The sequence below is a fragment of the Orycteropus afer genome, unplaced genomic scaffold (assembly GCF_000298275.1).
Source record: "Orycteropus afer afer isolate SDZICR_OR568_19922 unplaced genomic scaffold, OryAfe1.0 scaffold00038, whole genome shotgun sequence".
NCBI classification, from domain to species: domain Eukaryota; kingdom Metazoa; phylum Chordata; class Mammalia; order Tubulidentata; family Orycteropodidae; genus Orycteropus; species Orycteropus afer.
This window is the reverse complement of record NW_006921625.1, coordinates 12,412,403-12,435,401: the sequence shown is the minus strand read 5'-3', so window position 1 is coordinate 12,435,401 and position 22,999 is coordinate 12,412,403. Positions and strand designations below refer to the sequence as shown.

Here is a 22,999-nt window from a genome sequence, read left to right as displayed (position 1 = left end):
ACCAGCAACTGAAAAAAGTATGCTTTGAATATTCTAGAGAGCAATATCAAATGTTTAAAGATTTCCAATTTCTTCTTTAAATCTATTTTTTCTTTCTTTCTTTCTTTTAAACAAATCAGGGTATTTCCCTGTCATCAGGCTTCTGTCTTTGCAAAGATCTCTCTTGGTTACCTGGGGACTGATTCTAGTCCGGGTGCTCCTCAAGCTAACAGGTGGCCAACATCGTCCCTGACTTTTCTGATGTTTGCTCTCCTCTTCTCATGTTGGAAATCACAGTAATTTAAACTGTTTCTGACCAAGCATCTGTTTGTGGATGAAGGAGAAAGCCTTTTCTGCCATCTCCAGGCAACACACACTGTGTGTTCACATTTCATGGGTAGGACTCCCAGTGGTGTGGACACAGGTGTAAAAGCTAAGCTTGCCATTTGCAGGAGAAGGAGCACAGAGAAAGTTCAGTCTCCTGTTGAGAATTCAGAGCTAAGCATCGTGGTCTGCTGACTGTGTATCAGCACTAACAACACAACTACTGTTTACTGAATGTTTACTCTGATGGGTGGGGGCCAGATACTCCACACGCTGTCTCACTTAATCCTCAGGAAAACCCTGTGGATACTCATATTAATCCTGTTTTACAGGTGAGAGCCAGAGGGATAAATACCTTGCTCAGGATCACATAGCTAGCAAGTAATGAAGCGAGGATTTGAACCCAACCACTTTGATGGTCCTTTGCATAAATATATGCCTGGAAGATGGGGCAATCTACTTCTGTAGTGATACTGCCTCGGAAACCCAAGGAGGGGTCGCTATGAGTCGGGTCTGACTTGACGGCAAATAACAACAACATCATCTTATATTTAGATCAAGGAGGTATGGTGGCACAGTGGTTAAGCACTCAGCTCCTACCTGAAGGGTTGCTGTTCCATGGGAGAAAGGTGGCATTCTGCATCTGTAAAGATGACAGCCATGGAAACCCTATAGGGCAGTTCTCCTCTGTACTCTAGGGACACTGTGAGTTGGAATCAACTCACAGGCAGTGTGTTTGGTTTGGGCTTTGCTTCCATAAAGATGATAGCCTGGGGAACCCTATGGAGCAGTTCTGCTCTGTCCTCTAGGGGCGCTGTGGGTTGGCATTGACTTGATGGCAGTGGGTGGATCCATAAAGGTGACAGTCTTGGAAACCCTATGGGACAGATCTGCTCTGTCCTATAAGGTCTCTGTGAGTCAGAATTGACATGACGACAACAGGTTTATATTTAGGTCAAGACGCTGTCCTCCTGAAGAAATCCCTTGACGATTCGTGCATGGAGGAGCTGTTTTCTTCCTCAAAAACTTTGTAACAAAAGTATCTGGTTCATGTTTGTGGAGCATGTTTTATGCTCATAATTTTGAAAGGAAATAAATACTCCAGGTCCTGGGTTAGCAGTTTTGTCAAACCCTGTGCAAATCACGCAAAATGTCAGAACGAATAGTGCCAAGTCACAAGTGCATTCTGTAATGAACAGAAGAAAAGAGATGAAGTCTGTCTTTTCACCCTTAAGAAAGAACTACGTTAGAAAAATGAAACAGCAATGAAGCTTGAAATCCATCCTGGTGCAAGATATGTAACAGGCAACCTGGCCAGTTTCATTTCTTCTGGATTTATTCCCATCACAAGCCTTGAGGGCTCCCTGAGCTCTCTCTTGCTAAATCAATGTGTTCAAAATTCTCAGTGGCTTGAATTTGCAATCTGAGAAATCAATCAAGTGCCTCGGGAAAATGCCATGTCTTATTCTACTCTGAGCCTCCAAACGCCTCTTGTAATTAAGTGTTAGTTGGAGTTCATTGCACTTGAATAATGAGGCAATGTTCGGGTAGGCTTCCTTTCTGTTTTTTTCTTGAGGAGCTTTGCTTTCATTTTCTGGTTAACCAAACCACTCTTGTCATAAAAATGCCATTTAAACTCCCCATAATTAAAATACTTAGGGTCTCCTGAAATGAAACCCAGTGCTCTAGTGTGTTGATCTAGTGGTATGCCCTGGTGCCCTAGGATGGAGCTTTGATAGTTACACTTTTACAATTAAAGGAGACTAGGGTTGGATGACGAATTAAGAAGACCAAGGAGAAATGGATGCCTTTGAATTATGGTTTTGGTGAAGAATACTGAATATACCGTGGACTGCCAGAAAAATCCACAAACCTGTCGTGGAAGGTGTATACCAGACGCTCCTTAGAAGGGAGGCTGGTGAGACTTCATCTCATGTACTTTGGACATGTTATGAGAAGGGACCAGTCCCTGGTGAAGGATATTATGCTTGGTAAAGTTTAAAAAAAACCAACTCATTGCATCGGGTTGATTCTGACTCATAGTAACCCCCTTTGGGTTTCCGAGGCAGTAAATCTACTAAAGTAGATTGCCCAGTCTTCCTTCTGCAGAGTAGCTGATAGATTTGAACTGCCAACCTTCTAGTTAGCAGTCAGGTGCCTTAAGTACTATGCCACTTTTGTTTTGTTTTTGTTATATGCCCTCGAGTTGGACCCGACTCCTAGCAACCCCTCCTTGAGTTTCCGAGGCGGTATCACTACGGAAGTAGATTGCCTAATCTTCCTTCCAAGAAGTGGCTGATGGGTTTGAACTGCCAGCCTTCTGGTTAGCAGTCAAGTGCCTTAAGCACTACGCTGCCAGAGCTTCCACTATGCCACTAGAGCTCCTTAATAAAAAAAAATGTAAAGCATCAGAAAAAAGGAGGAAGACCATTAATGCGATAGACTGACACAGTGACTGTAGCAGTGGCTCTAGCACAGCAACAGGTGTGGGGCTGGTGCAGGACGGGCATTGTGTGGTTCTGTTGTACGTAGGGTCACTGAGAGTCAGGACCGACTCAATGGCACCTAACAGCAGGGTTGGAGGACTAGAGCCTGTTGGTCCTTCTCTGAGTGATTGGACTTGCTGGCTCACCCAATGAATGACTAACTTAGTCCCTCTTGGACAGTGTGGTGTCTGGCTTTAATTCTGCATTTGCTCCTGGACCATGTGATTGTTGTGGCCCACTGCAGTTGTTTTGCAGGGTTTATTAGTTAAGTGGACTATATGTGCAAATGCATATATAAAACATATTGTATGATATAATAATTGCCTTAGTTACTGTGTTAGGCTGGGTTCTCTAGAGAAGCAAAACCAGTAAAGCTTTTATGTGTGTGTGTGTGTGTGTGTGTGTAGAGAGAGAGTGAGAGAGAGACATTTGTTTTAGGAAAAGGGCTCACACACGTATAGAAGCTGGCAAGTCCTAAGTTCTTGGATCAAACGTCAAGCTGGAGGCTTTTCCTGACTCACACAGCTGCAGGGGCTGATGAGCTCAAGGTTGGCAGGCAGTGTACTGGCTGTTGATGAATGACGAATGATGACTCCAAGATCTCCAGGCCAAATGGTGGATTGTTCGCTCATGGACAGTTGTAGGCAGCACAACAGGATCCCGATCCACAGAAGAGTGTCTCATTTTCCTAGGATGTCCATAAATATATTGGAAGCAGGCCATATTATACTCCTAGGGAAACTCCCTTACAACGGATTGGCTGCTCAAAACGTGTACATCTGATCTTATCATGGGAATAACCCACATCATAACTGCTTCCACCACTCAGAATTGTGGTCCAGCCACGTTGACACACAACTCCAACTGTCACAATTCTCTAGTGCTGCTGTAACAGAAATACCACAAGTGGATGGCTTTAACAAACAGAAATTTATTCTCTTATAGTTTAGGAGGCTAGAAGTCCAAACTCAGGGTGCTAGGTCCAGGAGAGGGCTATTTCTGTTTGTTGGCTCTGGAGGAATGTCCTTGTATCTTTCAGCATCTTTGGGCTACAGCCATTCCTTGACGGTCCCCATGTGTCTTGGCATCAGTCTTTTCCTGGATGTAAGAGGTTCTCAGTGCAGGGACCCTGGGTCCAGAGGACTGGCTCTGCTCCTGGCTCTTCTTTCTTGCGGGCAATCAGGTTCCTCTCCTCTCTGCTTGCCTCTCTCTCGTTTTATCTCTTATATAAGGTGATGCAGGCCACACCCCAGGGGACTCCTCTCAGATCAGGGCTGTGGCCTGACTGAGGGTGTTGCATCCCACCCTAATCTCCTCACAAATGACTGGCTGATCCCATCATGGCTGATCACCTCATCGGGATGATTACCTGATTACATAATTGCCAAGTTACATCATTATGGAACTGCCAAACCACTGAGAATCATGGCACAGCCAGAATGACATTGTTAAAATATTTCATTCTTGTCAATAACGTTATTAAATAATAAGGCACAGTGCTTCAGCACTCAGTTGCTAACCAAAAAGTCGGTAGTTCAAATCCAGCCACTCCATTGGAGAAAGATGTGGCAATTGGCTTCTGTAAAGATTACGGCCTTGGAAGCCCTATGGGACAATCCTAGTCTATCCTATAGGGTTGCTGTGGGTTTCTGTGAACTCAATGGCACACAAATACACCAGCAACCAGTAATAATAATAATAATAATAAATAGACACTTAAGTACTCACCAGGAGCTCTGGAGGTACAGTGCCTAAGGCACTTGCTGCTAGCCAGAAGGTTGGTGATTCAAACCCACCAGCCCCTCCACAGAAGGAAGATGGGACAATCTACTTCTGTAAAAGTTTACCATCTTGGAAGTCCAGTGGAGGTTGCCATGAGTCAGAATCAACTTGAAGGCAGCGAGTTTGGTTTTGGTACTCACCACTTGGATTAAGATACAAAGTTTTGGTATACCTTCAATATGCCAGTGATCTTGAGGCTGACCGATACCAGGCCCCATTTCGTTTTGTTGAGCATCAGATCACCGTGAGTTGAAGTTGACTTGATAGCACCTCTCTCTTTCTCTTTCTCTCCCCTTAAAAATCCTGCATGATTCTTCCCCTTGGTTTATCCTTCTCTCTCCCATTGCAACCATTATTTTGAAGTTTAAGAAATCATTTATTTGCTTTTCCAGGTAGTTTTACACAAACATGCACATACACGTGTATGCCTGAATAATGTCTTGCTTAGTTTTGTCTGTCTTTGAATCACACAGAATATATTTCTGTGGTTTGCTACTTTTGCTCACTGTTAATTTTGATACTCTTCTATTTTTTTAATGTGTAAAGCAAGGCCTTGTTCATTTTCATTGCTGTATAGTATTTTAAGGTATGCATGTATCACCAATTTTCTCTTTTTTAACCATGGTACTGTTAATGGATGTTTGAATCATCCCCAGTTTGAGCCTATTATGAACAATGTTCCTATGAACTCCTGGTGTACTGACTGCAGAGAAATTTCTAGAAAGAATTCTGGGTCATTTACTTATCTTTAATAAATAATGCCATGCTGATTTTTTCTATGGCACATAACAACAACAGCAACATGCTGATTTTTGCATTGTCACCAGCCAGCTTTGCAGAGTTCTCACTGCCCTGCACCCTTGCCAACAGTGGATATCATTAGAATTTAGTTTTTGCCAGTCTGGGGGCGGGGTGAGGGTAGCTTATAATAATTATGACGTACATTACCCTGTTGTTGTTGTTGTTACATGCCCTTGAGTAGGACCTGACTTATAGCGACCCCTCCTTGGGTTTCCGAGGTGGTATCACTACAGAAGTAGATTGCCCAACCTTCCTTCCAAGGAGTGGCTGGTGGGTTTGAACCGCCAGGCTTCTGGTTAGCAGTCAACTGCCTTAGACACTACGCTACCAGAGCTCCTGGCAGGTGTAATCTCATATGTTTACTGGGATTTAGATTTCCTCTTCATGGGACATTCCTGCTCAAGTCTTTGGCCCATTTGCCAATTAGGTTGTTTGTCTTTTTCTCTTTGATTAGTAGAGTTTATTTACTTTTTAATATTCTATGATTATATATTAATACAATATTAATAATATATTAATGTTTAGTGTATTTACTGCATAATACATTTATTATTAATTTAAAATATTATTACTTTAATATTAGTCCTTTGTAGGTGATATATGTGTTAGTGATAAGGGCAAACATGTCCCTCTTGTCTTTTTTATTCTCTTTATGTTTGTGGGTTTTTTGTTATTGCTGTTGCTTTCCCCTTCAGTTTGTGTGTTCATTCTTTCATTTATTTACTTACACTTTCATTTTCATCCTCTGTTTATTATTGTAGAAGCAGTACATGCACACTGTACAAAGTTAGAAGAGACAGAGAAACAAATAATTATTTATAAAAAAGAACTTCATGTTCTTGCTGTTCAGAGATCCCTAGTGTTGGAACACCCCAGTGTGTTGTCTGTTGGATTGGACACACACGTGTTTGTAAAATCAATAGGAAATTTTCTGTCAGCAATCTCCAACTTTCCATTTGAGTATTTTCATCTCAGGACGTACACACACAATCCTCAGATTTCTCCAGTTGACCACAGTCCTTAACAGCTCTTGAGTCAAACCAGTGTCCAATCCAGGACTTCTTGTGTACTTGTTTCTGGACGAACAATGTTCTCAGTAGTAATGCAGTCATTTTTATCAGTCTTTTCTTGTCTAGCCAGTACTGTTTGCATCTTTTTAAAGGCATGTTTACCAACCCCAAAATTGTGTCATCTTCTAAATGCTCCTGGTCTTGCCTTCTCTTTTAGATCTGTGGTCCATCTGGAATTGATTTCTGGCCGTGGCGTGGGGTGTTCAGTAGCAATCCTAGTTTATTTTGCCATATGGATGCCCATTTGTCCCAGCACTCTTTTTCGATCTACACTTGTCTGTGACACGACCTCTGCTGTATGTCATGTCCACATCAGGATGGGTCTTTTTCTTGACTCTCTGTTCTGATCCATGAGTCTATTTATTCCTGTACCAGTGCTGAGATGTCTTAATCATTCTAGCTGTATAATAACTCTTGAGATTCAGCAGGGAAGGTCCCTGTTATTGGTCAGAATACAGTTAAACGAGAAAGGTTATTTGTCAACATGGGACATCAACACTGTGATTGTTGCTCAGGGACCTGGATGGGTGGAGGATCCCTTATCATCTCAACACCTGCTTCCAAGGAGAGAAGAGCCTGGAGAGTCACATTAGCTCTTCCCTGCTTCCTCCCGGAAGTGACACATGTCAGACACACTTACCTCTCATTCGCAGAGCCAGTCACATGACCATGCCTAATTCCAAGGGTGTGGTCAGGTATGACCCATGTGTAACTGGAGTGGAGGAGAAGCGATGGTCTACACATCTCACCTTGTTCTTCAGGAAGGTTTTGGCTAATCTCAGACTTTCACTCTTCCTTATGTGTTTAAGAATCAGCTTCTCAAGTTCCATGAAATTCCTGATGGAGATTTTGATTGGAATTTTATTGAATCTGTGGTCCAATTTGGAGAGAAATGTTATCTCCTAATCCAAATACAGTAAAGCCTGTGAGAGCTGGAACTTGATGAGAGTGCCTTATTTTTCCAGGTCTTGCGAGTTTTCCACCTTTGACAGGGTTCTCAGTGTTTTTCTGTCCTTCCTGTTAAGAATCCTAGCTCATAAACACCTGCCTTCTCCAACAGCTTTCTGCCTTACACAGGTTCTAACTTTTGCAGGTTTTACTGTACATGGTATGTTTGTCTGTTTGGAAGTCCCTGGTGGTGCAGATGGTTGATGTGCGTGGCTGCTATTGAATGATTAGAGGTTCGAGTCCACCCTGAGGCTCCTGGGAAGAAAGGCCTGGTGATCTCTTCTGAAGAATCAGCCATTGGACACCTGCTGGAGCACAGCTCTACTCTGACACACATGGGGTCACCGTGAGTCGGGATTGGTTTGGTGGCAGCTGGTTTGGCTTGTCTCTTCTTCATTTAGATCTTAATGCAGTGGTGTGGTGCCTAAGGCATTTGACTGCTAACCAGAAGGCTGGAGGTTCAAACCCACCAGCCACTCCTCAGAAGGAAGGTTGGGCAATCTACTTCCGTAGTGATACTGCCTCGGAAACCCAAGGAGGGGTCGCTATGAGTTGAATCTGACTTGATAGCAGTGAGTTTGGTTTTTTGGGTTAATGTTTTTTAATAGTTTTGCATTTCTCTTGTTAAGGACTTGTATGTTATTATTAGATTTATTCTTATTCTTATGTTCTTTATATTTTTATTATTTGGGTAAATTTTATTTTTTAAACTACATCCTCAAGCTGAGTATTTGCTGGTGTCCAGAGATGCCGTTTACTTTGGTATATAGGTTTTTGTGTGCAGACATCGTGCTAAACCCTCCTAGTGGTGGCTTAGTGCCTAAGGCACTTGAGTACTAACCAGAAGGCTGGCAGTTCAAACCCACCAGCCACTCCTCGGAAGGAAGGTTGGACAATCTACTTCCGTGGTAATACTGCCTTCGGAAACCCAAGGTAGGGTCACTATGAGTCAGATCCGACTTGACAGCAGTGAGTTTGGTTTTTCTGGTTATCAGTTGATTATTTGGGGTTTTCTCTGTAGAAAACCATGTCACCTGCAAATAAGGACAGTTTCATTTTTTTCCTTTTCAATTCTTCAGCATTTATTTAGTTCTCCTATTTCACTAACTGGGGCCTCCAGCACAGTGCTCTTAGAAGTGGGGCTAGCAAGTGTCCATGTCACCACTGACCTTGAAAGGAATGCTTTGACCATTTCACCATGAAGGGTGAGTTGTTGTTGTTGTTGGTTGACATTCTTTATCAGATTAAAGAAGCTTCCTTCCACTTCTCACTTGCTAAGAATGAGTTTTGAGTTTCGTTGAATCTATCAAGATGGTATTCTTCCCATTAAGTGGTAATTTATAGTAATCAATTTAAAAAATACTAAACCAGCCTTAATTCCTGGAATTAGCCATTCTTGCTTCAAATGCATTCTCCTTATTCAGTGGTCTGTCTGGTTGTTAATATTCTGCTTGGTAGCTCTCATTTCTTGTACCACACTTGTCTAGGTTTGGAATCAAAGTTACCAAAAAGTACAAAACAGAAGTACAAGTCCTACAACTATGATCACTGTGTAGGCTGTGATCCCCCTTGGCAGCTGCTGGGGACAGGGACACAGGGGTCTTTTTCCCTAGCAGATCATACATCAGCTGGTAACAGTATTTCATAAAAGGCAAGAGCAGTTGAGGCTATGAGGTAGCTTGGCGTATAGCAGTCATCTAAACTCTATGGACTCCTCCAAGCAGTTTGTGGTCAGCTACTATCGTGAAGGTTGGCAGTTCGAACCTAGCCAATGGTGCCTCTTAGAAAAAAAGCCTGGAGAACTGCTTCCATAAACATCACAGCCATGACAACCCCATGGAGCGGTTCTGCCCCATAACACATGGGCTGGCCTGAGCTGGGGCCAGTTGCCCGCTGCTCATGACCACCACCACCTGAAGTGGGCTAATCGGGTGAGCCATCACCGGGTACCACCTTCCTGGTTGTTTCTCCCGTGTGCACATTGCCGTTCAAGTCTCGTCTTCAAGTTTATGCTCTGCTGAGTCCTTTGGAGGTAGAATGAAATTCTTTTTTATTAAGATATTATCTGTCTCTGATTCCTGCCCATGCTTTTACAGTTCCCCTAATGGTATTATGAGAAAAGGTCATTTCTCCCTTTTGAGGCCTTGTTCTTGTATTAATGTTCCAGATCATTGTGGATGTCATCACGGCTGAAAGGAGGAAAGGTGTCTTGGGGAGTGGGACCTTCAGTACGTTAGGCTGTTCTGATCCGCCACACCACTCCACCTTGGTGACCGTGCGTGGTGCTCTCCCACGACAGGAGCAGCACTACACTCATGATTCCATCACTGCTCTTCAGCAAGCAGTGCCGGGTAGAAGGGGAGCCAGGGTGCCTCCTGTCATTTAAAGACCCTTCACCCTGCTTTAGGAGCTCTGGTAGCATGGTGCCTAAGGCATTTGACTGCTAACCAGAAGGCTGGCGGTTCAAACCCACCAGCCACTCCTCGGAAGGAAGGTTGGGAATTCCTACTTCTGTAGTGATACTGCCTCGGAAACCCAAGGAGGGGTCACTATGAGTCGGGGCTGACTCAATGGCAAATAACAACAACACCACCACCACCCTGTTTTGCAGATGCCTTGCTGCCTGTAAGTGCAGACTCCTGGGATGGTGCCCCTGGCGGTTTAACCAAAGGAGCCCTAGTTCTTCCCGAGCCCCGGTTCTCCCTCCTGTACTGTTCTCTCTGCACCTCCTGTGCGTTTTTCTGGGTTGTTTTTTGCCACAGATCCTCTTCAAAGCATCTACGGTCTGCTCTTCTGTTTGCATTCCCTGCTCTGACATTTGCTTGCAGCCTAATTACGAGCGTTTGAGCCCTTTTTCCTTTTCCCCACTGCTGCTTCTCAGACAAGGCTGGGAAGCCACGGTGTACACAGCCTCAGCTCAGGGCCTTCAGCGTCACGCAGGCTGGAAACGGGGTGAAGGACGTGCCCTTCCTGACATGCACATCTTTCTGGCCCCAAGAACCTTGGCGTGTGGCCAGCCTACGTAGCAGCACCCAGTTATGCTTGTGGAATGAGTCAAGGTCCCGACCACTCATGTCATCATTCAGTCACCACTTGCTGGGTGATGGGTGCTGAGTCCTAGGGCTTCAATGGCGACTATGCCAGGCACATTCCTACTGAGAGATCAAAACAAAGAGCCAGTTAGATACAAAAATTTAGAATTTTAATGCTATTTAGAGATACTACCTCGGAAGCCCAAGGAGGGGTTGCTATGAGTTGGAAACGACTCTTTGCTAGTGAGTTTGGTTTTTTGTTTGTTTATGTGTCTAAATTCTCTAAAAATAATTTTACTCTATTTAAAAATAATGAAGTGGGTGCATTAACTGTAGGTAAATAATTTGACCTTTCTGTGCTTCCATTCCTCATCTGTAAAATGGGCCTAAAACCTGCATCGTTGTGTTGTTCTGGGATGGGGTGAGGTGAGGGCACAGTGCCTGGAACCTGGGGGCCTCTCAGCATGTGCTTGTTGTCCTGTCCTAATGGAGCACGTTTAGAGCCTGCTCAGGATTGGCAGTCCCTCTTCCCTCTTCTCTAGTGATTGAAACGTCACTCCTGCTGTCTACCCTCAGGCCCCTGATCGCTCCCCTTGCTTCCCTCTGTACCTTCACCTTTATCTGATGGCTCTGAGAGCTTTGCACTTGTTCCTTGGAGTCCAGCCCAGACTTCTGGGAGAAGAGAGAGGCCTCTGTTCCAAAGGCCCAGGAGGATTCTGGCATTGTACATGCAGGCAGAGTCCAGAGAGAGGTGTGGAGGGTGGATGTGGCAGGGAGAGGATTCATCCCTGGCCTTAAAGTGACTACTTTCAGCCTACCGAAAATGCTCATTCTGTTTTCTTTCTTTTCTCATGACAAATTATATTCAGTGATGGGCATGTAAGTGATGAAATGCTGAACCACTAGCCAAATGGGTGGCAGTTTGAAGCCACCCAGAAGCACCTTAGAAGCAAGGGCTGGTGGTGTGCTTCTCAAAGGCCCCAGTCCTGAAAACCCTGGGGGTGGTTCCGCTCCGCACGCACGGGTCACCATGAGGCAGAGTTGACTCAACGGTGACTGGTTTCGTTTGGTGTTTCGGTTTACATTCATTAATATTCATCAATTAAGAAATGTCTCTTTCATGGTGGGGACCAGGTTTGCTGGTCCAATAGAGCCTGATGGAACCACTGAGACTATGGCCCCTAGCTGCCCTGCAGGTCTGGAATTGAACCCACCCCTGTGGTTTCCAGCCAAACAAAGTACAGGCATGTGAGTTAAACATTTACCTCAAGTAGACACACACCCTGGAGAGAACAATCATGGGAGAAGGAAGGGCTTATGCATAGGGAGACAGCTCAGGGGGCGGGAGAGGGATGGAGGGATGGACACTGGGAAGAGGTAACTATGGGGAGGAAGTGGGAGGGGAGCTGTTGCATTGTGGTAAACTGTGGTCAATGACATGAGACAAAGTATATGTGAACTGCTGTATGGAAAGTGCATTTGCTCTGTAAATCTTCACCCAAATCACAATACATTAAAAAAAAAAAAAGAAAGAAAGAAATGTCTCTTTCAAAAGAGGCAAAAGATTTCTACAGCTTATTGAGAGAACCTGGGTCTCAAGTACATCCCAACACAGTGAGCCTTGTCTGGGAGGAGTCCCAGGACACAGGCTGTGCAGTGGGTCACTTAGCACAGGATGGCCTGTCTGCCCTTCTCGTCGGGGACCCAAGGCATACTGCAGAGTGAGAGGAGACCTCTCCACTCGTCCAGTTCTCTGAGTCTTTATGTCGTGAAGTTCATCAGCTCACATCCACTGAGAGCCTCCCCAAACCCCAAACCAGGCCCATTGCCGTCCAGTCGATCCCGACTCATAACGACCCTATTGGACAGAGTAGAACTTCCGCCTAGGATTTCCAAGCCTGTAAATCATTACAGAAGCGGACTACCACATCTTTCTCCCATGGAGCTGTCAGTTCACAGCTGAGTGCTTAACCACTGTGCCACCAGGGCTCCTCTGAGAGCCTCGGGGGCTTTCCAGGTGAACCTGCCTCTGTGTAACTGCAGAGCCGCAAATTACTGAAGTCGGTCTCCTGAAGGCTTTTCTTTCAAAATGGGACTTTATAGAACTGAGGTCGTGTAATGTGGCTGCTGGAACAGTGGTCGCTGTGTGCCAAGCGCTATGTGAGCATCCTACCACGCCTCATTAACGAGTCCTCACAATTACTGGGAGACACGTGCTCCCCGCCCTTTTACACAGATGAGGACACTGCGGCCTGAGTGAGCTTACACAGGAGTCGGGCAGAGCTGAGTGCTTCTTCTGCTCGCTCAGTCCTAAATGCCCACCTCAGACAGCACACAGTCCTGCTGGCTGTGGAGGGCATAGTCAGTCCCTCGATTGGCTGCATAATTTAATTTGTTGTCACCGCAAACCTGTCAAGTGCTTCCTGCTCTAGTGTGGAGAGTAGGGACACGTGGACATATTTGATTTTAAGCTTGGCCTTAGAGGGTGGCTTAAACAGAAGAATCTTAGAGCTGGAAGGTGAGGCCTGAGCAAGACTGAAATTGGCAGCCTGCACACCCAGCCCTCTGGACCCACAGATAAACTTCATTTAATTTGTACTGTATTACTTTTTCTTTATTAGTGTGATAAAGTATGTTGTTGCTGTTAGGTGCGGTTGAGTTGGCTCCGACTCGCAGCGACGTATGCACAACAGAACGAAACACTGCCAGGTCCTGTGCCAGCCTCACACTCCTTGTTATACCTGAGCCCATCGTTGCAGCCACTGTGTCAGTCCATCTCATTCCCCTTTTTCACTGACCCTCTACTTTACCAAGCATGATGTCCTTCTCCAGGGACTGGTCCATTCTGACAATAGGTGGAAAATATACACAACATAAAATTAGCCATTTTAAGCATTTTCAGGTGTACAATCCACTGGCATTAATCACACTCACAGTGTTGTACAACCTATCACCACCATCTGCTCCCAAAACCTGTTCTCCACCCTAAGCAGAAGCTGTGTCCCCAGTGAACAGCAAAGCCCTATTCCCTTTCTTCCCCCAGCCCTGGTAACCCCCAATCTGCTTCCTGTCTCTATGCAATTGTGCAGAGTCTAGATAATTCATAGAAATGGAATTAGACAAGATTTGTCCTGTTGTGTCTGGCTTATTTCACTCAGCATGGAGCTTCCAAGGTTCACCCATGTCACAGCACGAACCAGAACTCCATTCCATTTTATGACTGAAAAAAAAGCGTTCCATTGGATGGGTGGACCACATTTTGTTTTCTCTCTTCATCTGCTTAGAGACAGTTGGGCTGTTTGCACCTTTTGGTGATGTTTCGGTGAACATTGGTGTACACGTATGAACTTTTTTGATTAGTTGTTAGCATTTGAAAGTGGAGAAACTTCCTATAAATGTCAGGATTTTCCTCTTCCTCAGATCAACCTTCTGGGAACACATAGCCCACATTTCCTCATGGTGGGCGTTGGCTGGAGTTGAGGTGGCTTGCCTTTTGGACAGGCAGGTGTTCTCCAGTTTACCATCCTGCCCATCCCCAGGTGTCCCCTGACATTGACATCAGAGTTCTCTTGCCATTTATCATCCCTGGGAGCCACTACTTTACTTTTCTTCTAGAAGTGAACCATCGTGATAGCCTCATGAGTGTCTAGCAATGATGGAGCAATAGCAGATAGACCAAAAGGGTGTCTGTAACAAGAAAGCCCTAATGTCCCACTTTCTTTCCTTATGTTCACTACCTGCCCAACCCCCATGGGTGTGACGTGGTGGCTTCCTGTCGTCCGGCCTCTCATTTTACAGAGGAATTGAGACCCAGAGGGAAAATGACTTCCCTAAGATCATGTATTCAGTTGATGACAGAGCCAACCCTGGAAGCCAGGTCCCTAACTCCCAACTCACTGCTCCTGCTCACAAACAGGCTTGGTAGGTGCTGGGCAGGCATGTTTGCTTCCATGTTCTTGGTTTCAAGTGATCTCATGGAGACATACTTGCATCCTCCCCAAACACCCTTTAACATTAATATTTGTTCAACTCCCTGGCATGACCCTTCTCCTTCCTGGAGAAGAAAATACTAACTCTTGGAACAGCACAAAATGGAAAATTGGTACAGAATGTCTCAGCAGGGCACAGTTATATTTTTGATGTCAGGAGTGATCAGTTTCTCTGTGGAAATTTATTATAATTAGCAAAAGTGACAAAGACCACATGAAAAGCAGTGTTTGCCCCTCTGATTCTCATCTCATTTGCTCTTAAAGCTTTTTTATTTGTTTTTACTGCCAAATTTCTAATTTCTTGTAACCACTAGAATCTATAGGTCTTCTGCTGGTTTAAAAGCTAACTCGGGAGAAAAGAAAAACCACATTGTTGTACTCAAGCCAATGCAGTACATAGACCTATCTCTGCAAGAGGAAGCTATACCCCCATGACAATTCATCTGTACAGCCAGAGGGAAACCAGTGGCTCCTGTTCAGTGTCACCAGGCAGTCAGAGTGCCCTGTTCCCAGGATGAGCCTGGCATCACTTCCTGTCATCCACTCCTTTTGTTACGATGCTTTGCTCACGGACTCACTGACAGCAGTAGAGTGAGCATCTGAAGTGGCACATGTGGGTGGGGAGACCCCATGTTTTATCTTCTTCCTGGTTTAGGGCTCCAAGACACACTTTTGCTTTTCACAGCTAGGCCAACATACAAATATGTGCAATAAGCTGCTTCCAGCCAAGAAAACCTGCTACCTGCCTGAAAGCAAGGGACGTGTGCTCTTTCCTGCTGTTCACTGTGAGCATTTCCTTTCCTTCAGTAGTGAAAGGGGTATGAGTGTGTGTGCATATATGTGAGCATGTGTGAATGTGTGCATGCGCGAGTATGCAGGTGCATATGTGAGTGTGTGCATGTGTATGTATGTGCATGTGAATGAAGACATGTGCATATATGTTATGTGTATGTATGATTTTCACACTCTGGAAGCAAACAAATGGGTTCTGAGCCTCAAGACAAGCAGACTCTGCAACTCTTCACTGTACAGTCTGGAGTGTTTCTCTAGTCATTTCTGTTGTTGGTAATGTTAGCAAAATATGAATACATTTTTCCTGGCATATAATCCCCATAGTCCCTGGGCAGTGAGACATTAAAGAGCTTCCTTGCTAACCAAAAGGTTGGAGGTTTGAGCCCACACAGAGGCACCTTGGAAGAAAGGTCTGTCAGTCTACTTCCGGGAAGTCAGCCACTGAAAATGCTGGGGAGCACGTTCTACTCTGATGCATGGTGTTGCTGTGGTCAGAGTCACTTGGTGGTAACATTATCGGTGGGGTCACCATGAGTTGGACTCAACTCAACAGCAACTGGCTACCAGTTGAAAATCCCCATCTCGCAAGACATTCATTGCCCTGCCACTACTTTGTTCATTTCTCAGTTTCGTTTCTTAATCATGCTGACAGCTCTAGCCATGTTTACATCATCATCTAACAGGAGAATAAGTGGTTTTGCAACCTTCCTGGATCTCAGATGCCTGTTTTCATCAAGGCTGTTGTTTGGCTGGAGTTTAAAGCATTCATTTGATATTCCTCCCATTTTCTTTTTCTCCTAGTTGAATTAGAATTGAGTGGTGATGTTTAGAGTCCTAGGCCCTCAGATCTTGGACAGTGGAGATTGACCCCCATTTCACAAGGGGCTGGGCAGAAAAGTTGTAGAGTCATTTATATGACTCCATTTATATGGCTTGATAGAATTGAATTCTTGCTGGGGTGGTTATTGGACAAGCAGGCATGTAAAGGGCCAGCCCTGCCAGTACCTCAGACAGGCCCACTGGGCTAGAAGGAGTCAACTTGGAAGCCCTTTATCAAAGGACAGTGAGCTGGTTCAATAGCTGTATGATGAGAAAATGACAGGCACCAGGTTTAGCATGAAGTTGGAGCCTCCTCATGTCACCTAGAAAAGGAAGGGATGCTGTGAGATGGCTGCCAAAGGCCCGATAGACTGTGTCCAAGGAGAAGCGCTGCCACTGGATGGGTGCTCATGGGGTCTTGACTGTTGAACTCAGCCTTTAGAATGCTCTCGAACTCCCCTCCTTCTCAAAGAAGCAGACACTTCAACACTATGATGCATGGTGATGCATGATGAGGGGTCACTATGAGTCGGGGCCGACTCGACGGCATATAACAACAACAACAACAGAGGCAGAAGAGAGTCTTTCTGACTACTGGCTGAGAGAGATGCACTGCTGAGAGAAAGGTGTGCTACTGAGACTGAGAGAGACAGCTGGCTGCTGAGAGAGACTGAGCGCATTCCTGAACTTGAATTGTAGCCTGTTGCTTCCCTAATAAATCACATAATCTGTGAGTTCTGCGTGGTCACTGCAGCGAATTATCGAACCCAGCAGAGAGGTGGGGGGTGCTGTGGAAGGAACGGTTGGTAGCAAGGTTAGTAAGAGGGTTGGAAGGTGGCAGCATGTCTAACCTCATAAGAACAGGCCTTGGACTGCTGATGGTGATTCTGTCTTCCTCTTGTGTAGTTAGAGGTGGTCAGAAGAAGCCACCTTCTTGCTCCTTTAGCAGTAAGTAAGCACACTAAGATCATGCTTACCTTGATTATTGAGAAACCTGCCCCTCTCATGTTTGTAGTTCCCTACTTTGCCTCATTTTATTTCCAGGATGAAGTTGGTTGAATATTCTATTTAGAAAGAAGATAACAAGGAAGAAGACACGTTATTAACCCATTGACGTCAAGTTGCATTCTGACTCTGGGCAACACATTCTTAGGAGATATAATTTGAAAAAACTGCAGGTTATTCATTTTTATGTAAAATAGTCATGCACAGGCTCACTATGAGTTGGGGCCTGAAAGCAACAACAACAACATAATTATATTGCACCTACATTTGAAAAAAAAAAAAATCAAACCTACTGCCACTGAGTTGATTCCAACTCATGGTGACCTCCATTATGGTTCCAAGTCTGTGTATCTTTATGGAAGGAGATTACCTCATTGTCCTCCCATGGAGCAGTTGGTGAGTTTGAACCACCGACCTCCTGGTTAACAGCTAAATGCCTTACCCACTACGCCCATATTCCTGTATAATAATTTTCATGGTTGCATTGCAGTCTGTTGAATGGAAATGTCATAGTTGCTTATCTTTGCCTCTATTATTGGTCTCTTTCAGTTTTTTTCTGATTGTAAATAACGGTGAGCTGAACATCTTCTAGTTTCCCCATCTTTTGTATGAGGTTATTTCTTTAAGATGGACTCTACGGAGGTCTGTGGTAGAGGTGAGGAGTTTGTTTTAGCCAGAGCCTTTGGAAGGTCAGCATGCAAACAGAGCACATGAGGATCTGGTTGAAATGCAGATTCTGGCCCAGGAGGTCTGGGGGCAGCCTGAGAGTACATTTCAAACAAGTTCCCATGTGATGCTGAGGCTGCTGCTCTGGCTGTTGGCAGTCACTTAAGGGGGCTGGTTTCCTGGCGTTGAGAGGATTTACAAGACCCACTTTACCAAGCTGATGTGTGGGCTGGTTACCTTGGAACTGTTTCTAATCAAGAGGAAAGTTTTATTAGGCTGGTGGCCAGACAAGGTTGGAAACTAGCACCTGTCTCCAACAAAAGCCTCTCTGCCTGTGGCTCTCAAACCTGGCTGCTATTAGAATCACCTGGCAAGCGTTAAGGACCCAACACAAATGCCAGGACTCCTCTGGACCAGTTCAAACAGCATCCCTGGCAGTGGGACTGGGCTACTAGTATTTTTGGAAACTGCCCAAATATTAAAAGTGACTCCATGGTTGAGGACCATTGGTCTAAGCCCACAAAAACTCACAAACTCACTGCTGTTGAGTCAATTCTGACTCAGAGTGACCCCTCCTTGGGTTTCCGAGGCAGTATCACTATGGAAGCAGATTGCCTAACCTTCCTTCCAAGGAGTGGCTGGTGGGTTTGAACTGCCAGCCTTCTGGTTAGCAGTCAAATGCTCACAGAAGAACCCCCCTAAATAAATCTCACTGAGCTTCAGCTGTGGATTAAAAAAAAAAAAAACACCTTTTTATTGTAATTTGGGTTCAGGTTTACAGAACATTTCAGTTCTCCATTCAGTAGTTCGTACACATTTTGTTTCATGCCATTGGTTGCAGTTTCCACAATGTAACATCACACATCCCACTTCCTCCTTGTTTCCCTTCCTGCCATCTGCACTTTGTTCTTGGGCAAATGCGATCCTTTTGATGGTGAATGGTTGACTGTTCTAAGGCATGCGTACCTCTCCTACCTCCCTGGTACCTTATACCAAAACCAAACCAGACTCACCGCCATCGTGTTGTTTCCAACTCATAGCAACCCACACTGGGTTTCCAAGGGGGTAAATCTTTATGGAAGTAGACTGCCCCATCTGGTGGGTTTGAACTGTTGACCTTGTGGTTGACAGTCAAGTGCCTTATCCACTACACCACCAGAGCTTCTTATTTAACCTTATAGACTTGTGTGTTGTTTAGTTGAACGTTGAACCATGTGGGTGAGTTCCATTCCAGGCTTGAGGATTGACTAATGGCAGTACTCTTGGGGGCTAGTTTCTATCCAAGCAGTGAGTCTAGTCTTTTTAATGATTGTGCATTTTGTTCCACATTTTTCTCCCACTCTATCTGGGACCTCCTGTTGAGATTCCTTTCAGAGTGGTCTGCAGTGGTAGCTGTGGTGTAGTGGCACCATCTAGTTGTTCTGGTCTCAAGGTTGTGGAGGCTGAGGTCCACGTGGTCCACTGGTCCTTTGGACTGCTTGTTGCCATGCACCTTTGATTTTTCCATGTGGATGAAGCTCAGATCTCCACATGCTGTGAGTCCCTTGGTGTGCCCTGTTCTCTCTTTCCCTTACTCTTTCTCACTGTTGCTCTCTCTTCCTTAATAAGGCCTTGAATATTTCCCTAAACAGATGATTCTACCAGTTAAGACATTGTCCTCCTTAAACTTTACAAGTACTTGTATTAGTATAGTTTTCAGATTCTGTCTGTTGTACAATCAAGGGCTGGTTCTCCCTGATTGTGCCCCAAGCCTTGCCCCTCTCAGTCACATCACTCAGTTTTGCTCTTTTCACAGTACATCACTGTTTGAAACAGTCGGAGTCTGTATTTGCTCTCTCACTTCTTGGCAGCCTCTTAGGTTGTCTCTAAGCTTCAGTCCAATAGTGATCTAGCTCCTCTGGTCTACTGCTGTCTCCTTGGCATATGGATCAATTCATCTTTGTCCAAGAATGTTATTTGGGTATCAACTTGGAGTATTCTCAGGATCTCCTCCCAGCCCAGGCTCCAGGATCAATTTGTGATGCTAGACATAGCACCTAAGTTCTTGAGCCCCATTTCTCTACAGCCCACCCCTAGTCATGATGTGAAGGTGGGTGGCATGCACTGTGTATAGCTCCCTGAGCATCTTGAAAGAAAGGTATTCTGAAGAGTTTGATGAAGATAATTTGTTCACATTACACCCCTGCTCAGGAACATTCACTGGCTCCCCATTACCCACTGGGAAAAAAAAAAAAAAACAGCTTTGTGATTCAACCTCTACTGCTCTGTAAACAGCATTCCCTGGCATTTCTCCCCACCTGCAGCTGCCTGTCTGCCGCTATACTGAACCAGCTTCCCTGCTGCAAAGCCCCCAGTCCTCTCACTGCCCTGTGCTTTGGACACTCACACCCTGAACCTGGAGGTTCTCCTCCACCTTGGCATCTGATGCTTGCTTATTACCTCCTCTGGGAAACCAGCTGCAGGTGCTACCTCTCTCTTCCCCCTTGTTACTTCGTGTATGCACTTTTGTCTTATGAACTGAACACATTGTATTAAAGATATCTGTTAGCGTGGCCAGGTCCTTCAGCCAGACTGTGAGCCCCTTTGAGGCCAATTAGCATGTGATGCATTTTTTATTCCCCATCCTAGCACAGTGCTGCCAAGCACACAGTAGATGCTCCTGAAATCACGGTTGAATGAACGAATGAATGAGGTAGAATAGGCATGGGTCACATGCAAGCCTGGAAGGTCATTCTCATGGTTGAGAAGGTCATAACAGCATAGTTCTAGCAAGAGCACAGATTGACTAGCTGGTGCCTGGTGCCAGCATGGCCTTGGCCCTGGGGGTGTACAGGGCGGCAGGCAGGATGCCCTGTGCCCCTGCCACTTCCCACCCGCTGGAGTAACACCTGCTCTTTCTCTTTGGCAGTTGCCTTTTCTGGCCTTGGCTTCACAACGTTCTACTTGGCCGGCAAGCTGCACTGCTTCACTGAGAGTGGGCGGGGCAAGAGCTGGCGGCTGTGCGCTGCCATCCTGCCCCTGTACTGCGCCATGATGATTGCCCTGTCTCGCATGTGCGACTACAAGCATCACTGGCAAGGTGAGTCCCCACCCTAGGGCCTGCCCACCTTCACAGCAGGCTGCCTTTTCCTTTTTCAGACAGTTCCAAAGCAAAGCTGCGTGTTGAAGTGCATCAGGCCTTCCTGCTGCCCTGGCCAGGCGTGCTCATGGAGACTGCCAGCGTCCTGCTGAAGCCAGCCTCTGCAGAGTCTCCCTGGCCAGGGACCCTGCTATGCTTTTCCAGTTGGATCACTTGCCTCTGCCTTCCGACTGGGTGCCAAGTGGTTTGGGCTTCTTTTGCACGTCCAGTCCACCCGACAAGGACATTTCCCACCATGGAGGCTCTTCCAAGGGATGTGTCCAGGCCAGATAGGAATCCCAGCAATGCTGTAAGCAGCCTTGGCCAGGCTAGGAGAAAGCTCATTTGTATGCATCAGTCCTGGGCTGTGTGTAAAGAGAGCAAAATAGCACAAAAGTCGAGGGGCTTGTCCCCGGATGTAACTGACTATGCTGTGTCCCTCTGCAGAGAAACTGCCTCTTGCAGTCTGGCTGGAGACAGCCACGCCCTCCACGGTAGATAGGGAGCAGAGATGGGTGATGTCTATGGGAGGTGTGGCCTCCACAGGGCAGTTCTCCATCACCTTGATCAGGCCCAGTGAGCTAGGAACCAGGCTCTTTGGGGTGAGTCTGGAGCGATGCCCAGGAATCTGCATTAATAACAAGCAAGCCCATTATTTCTGATGACATCTGGGAAACAGTGGTAAAGAGCTCCACTGTGTGCGTCACCCTTAAACAGACTTGAAGTGTCCTGCCATCCATCCATGGCTTTACCCCTCTTCTCCCCTGCCATCCTGCAGCACCAGGAATTGTTCCCCTGCTCTTCCTTTCTGTCTCTGTAGCAGCTGCTTTGGGGAACCTGTTGTTTTCTCAGTTCTCCCAGTGGTAGTGAGGCAGCATACGAGGACAGGCAAGGGGCTCCATGCTGGGCCATCTGCTCCCACATCTTCCTGGAGGCCTCATGCTCCTCCCAGCACCTTCCCGGCCTCTTCCTGCTCCTTAGCCAGCCTCAGCACCAGCCTTCATCCTCCTGGAGCTCGTGCTCTGGATGTCATGGTTGCCCAGCAGCAGCTTGGAGCTGGGGGGTGAGGGCTGGAGAAAGAGGTGGGAACGTGCACCGGACAGGTGGCTGTATCGAGTGCCTACCAAGGTCTTGGGCCCACCTGAGAGGGATGGTAGGAAGAGAACCATAGGACTGGGCCCAGAGCCCTCCTAGTTTCTCTGTTCTGTCAATGGCTTGGAGAAAGTTCTGGATCATATGAAGTTACATCACGAGAGGGAAGGAGGAGCAGAGTCTCTGAGCCAACAGCAACAGGGGCATACCCATTGCTCCCTCGGATCTAGGAACACAAGCCCCCCATATGGTTAGGACTTTTCCCCATGAGAGTACTATGGGTCGAATCACCTTTTACGGACAGCCCCTCATTGATCCCTTGTGAACCACATTTTGTTCTGAACATGGGAACAGTAATCCCCAGGTATATCTCAGAGCTCTTTCATGGGTTGAATGAAATAATGACCTTGAACAACTTTGTAACTGAAAACACCACTCGTGCTAATAAGCACTTTACTGCTGAGCACACAGTGTCTAAGGAAGGATGTGTTGAGTTTCCCAGCAACCCAATGAGAGGCAGACAGATTTTTGGAGCACAGGCTGTTTACAAACTGTGAACCCCAGTTTTCACTTTTATTCATGTACTTTGGATTTGGGAAAGATAAGAGGTTCAGAGTTAAATCGATTTTTACTCTATACTGGATAGTGGTGAGAACCTCTATGTACTGATCTTGTCCTGAAAACTTTCAGACGTGAGTTGGCCTGTCTTAAATACCCTGGCCTGGGCATGCATTGTTCTTCATCTCCTAGCTGTAGCAGGTGAAAGAATGCCAGGTCACAGCTCTTGGCTTGAGGGAAATGGCAGATTCATGGACACCTGGTATACCTAAGGGCTCTGGTGAATGGGGCTGCAGACCTGCCCTGTGCAACTGGCACAGAAAGGAGGTGGGAGAAGAAGGGGGACAAAATTGCTGCTCCAAGATGTTGTTCATTGCAAGCACCTTTTTTGCAACAACACAAACGGCAGCTCTACATGTGGACTTCACCAGATGGAACACACAGGAATCAGATTGACTACGTCTGTGGCAAGAGGCGGTGGAAAAGCTCAATATCTTCAGCCAAAACCAGGCCAGGAGCTGATTGTGGAACAGACCAT

General features: G+C 45.9%; 1 protein-coding gene across 1 annotated transcript in view; it reads left to right on the top strand.

Moving 5' to 3' along the window:
* The window catches only part of PLPP4 (phospholipid phosphatase 4), a 145,780-nt gene that overhangs the window by 114,262 nt on the left and 8,519 nt on the right, over nucleotides 1-22,999 (top strand). The window contains exon 7 of the mRNA XM_007936831.2: nucleotides 20,602-20,772. Within this exon, the coding sequence (XP_007935022.2) occupies nucleotides 20,602-20,772 (171 nt within the window). The remainder of the gene's footprint in view (nucleotides 1-20,601; nucleotides 20,773-22,999) is intronic.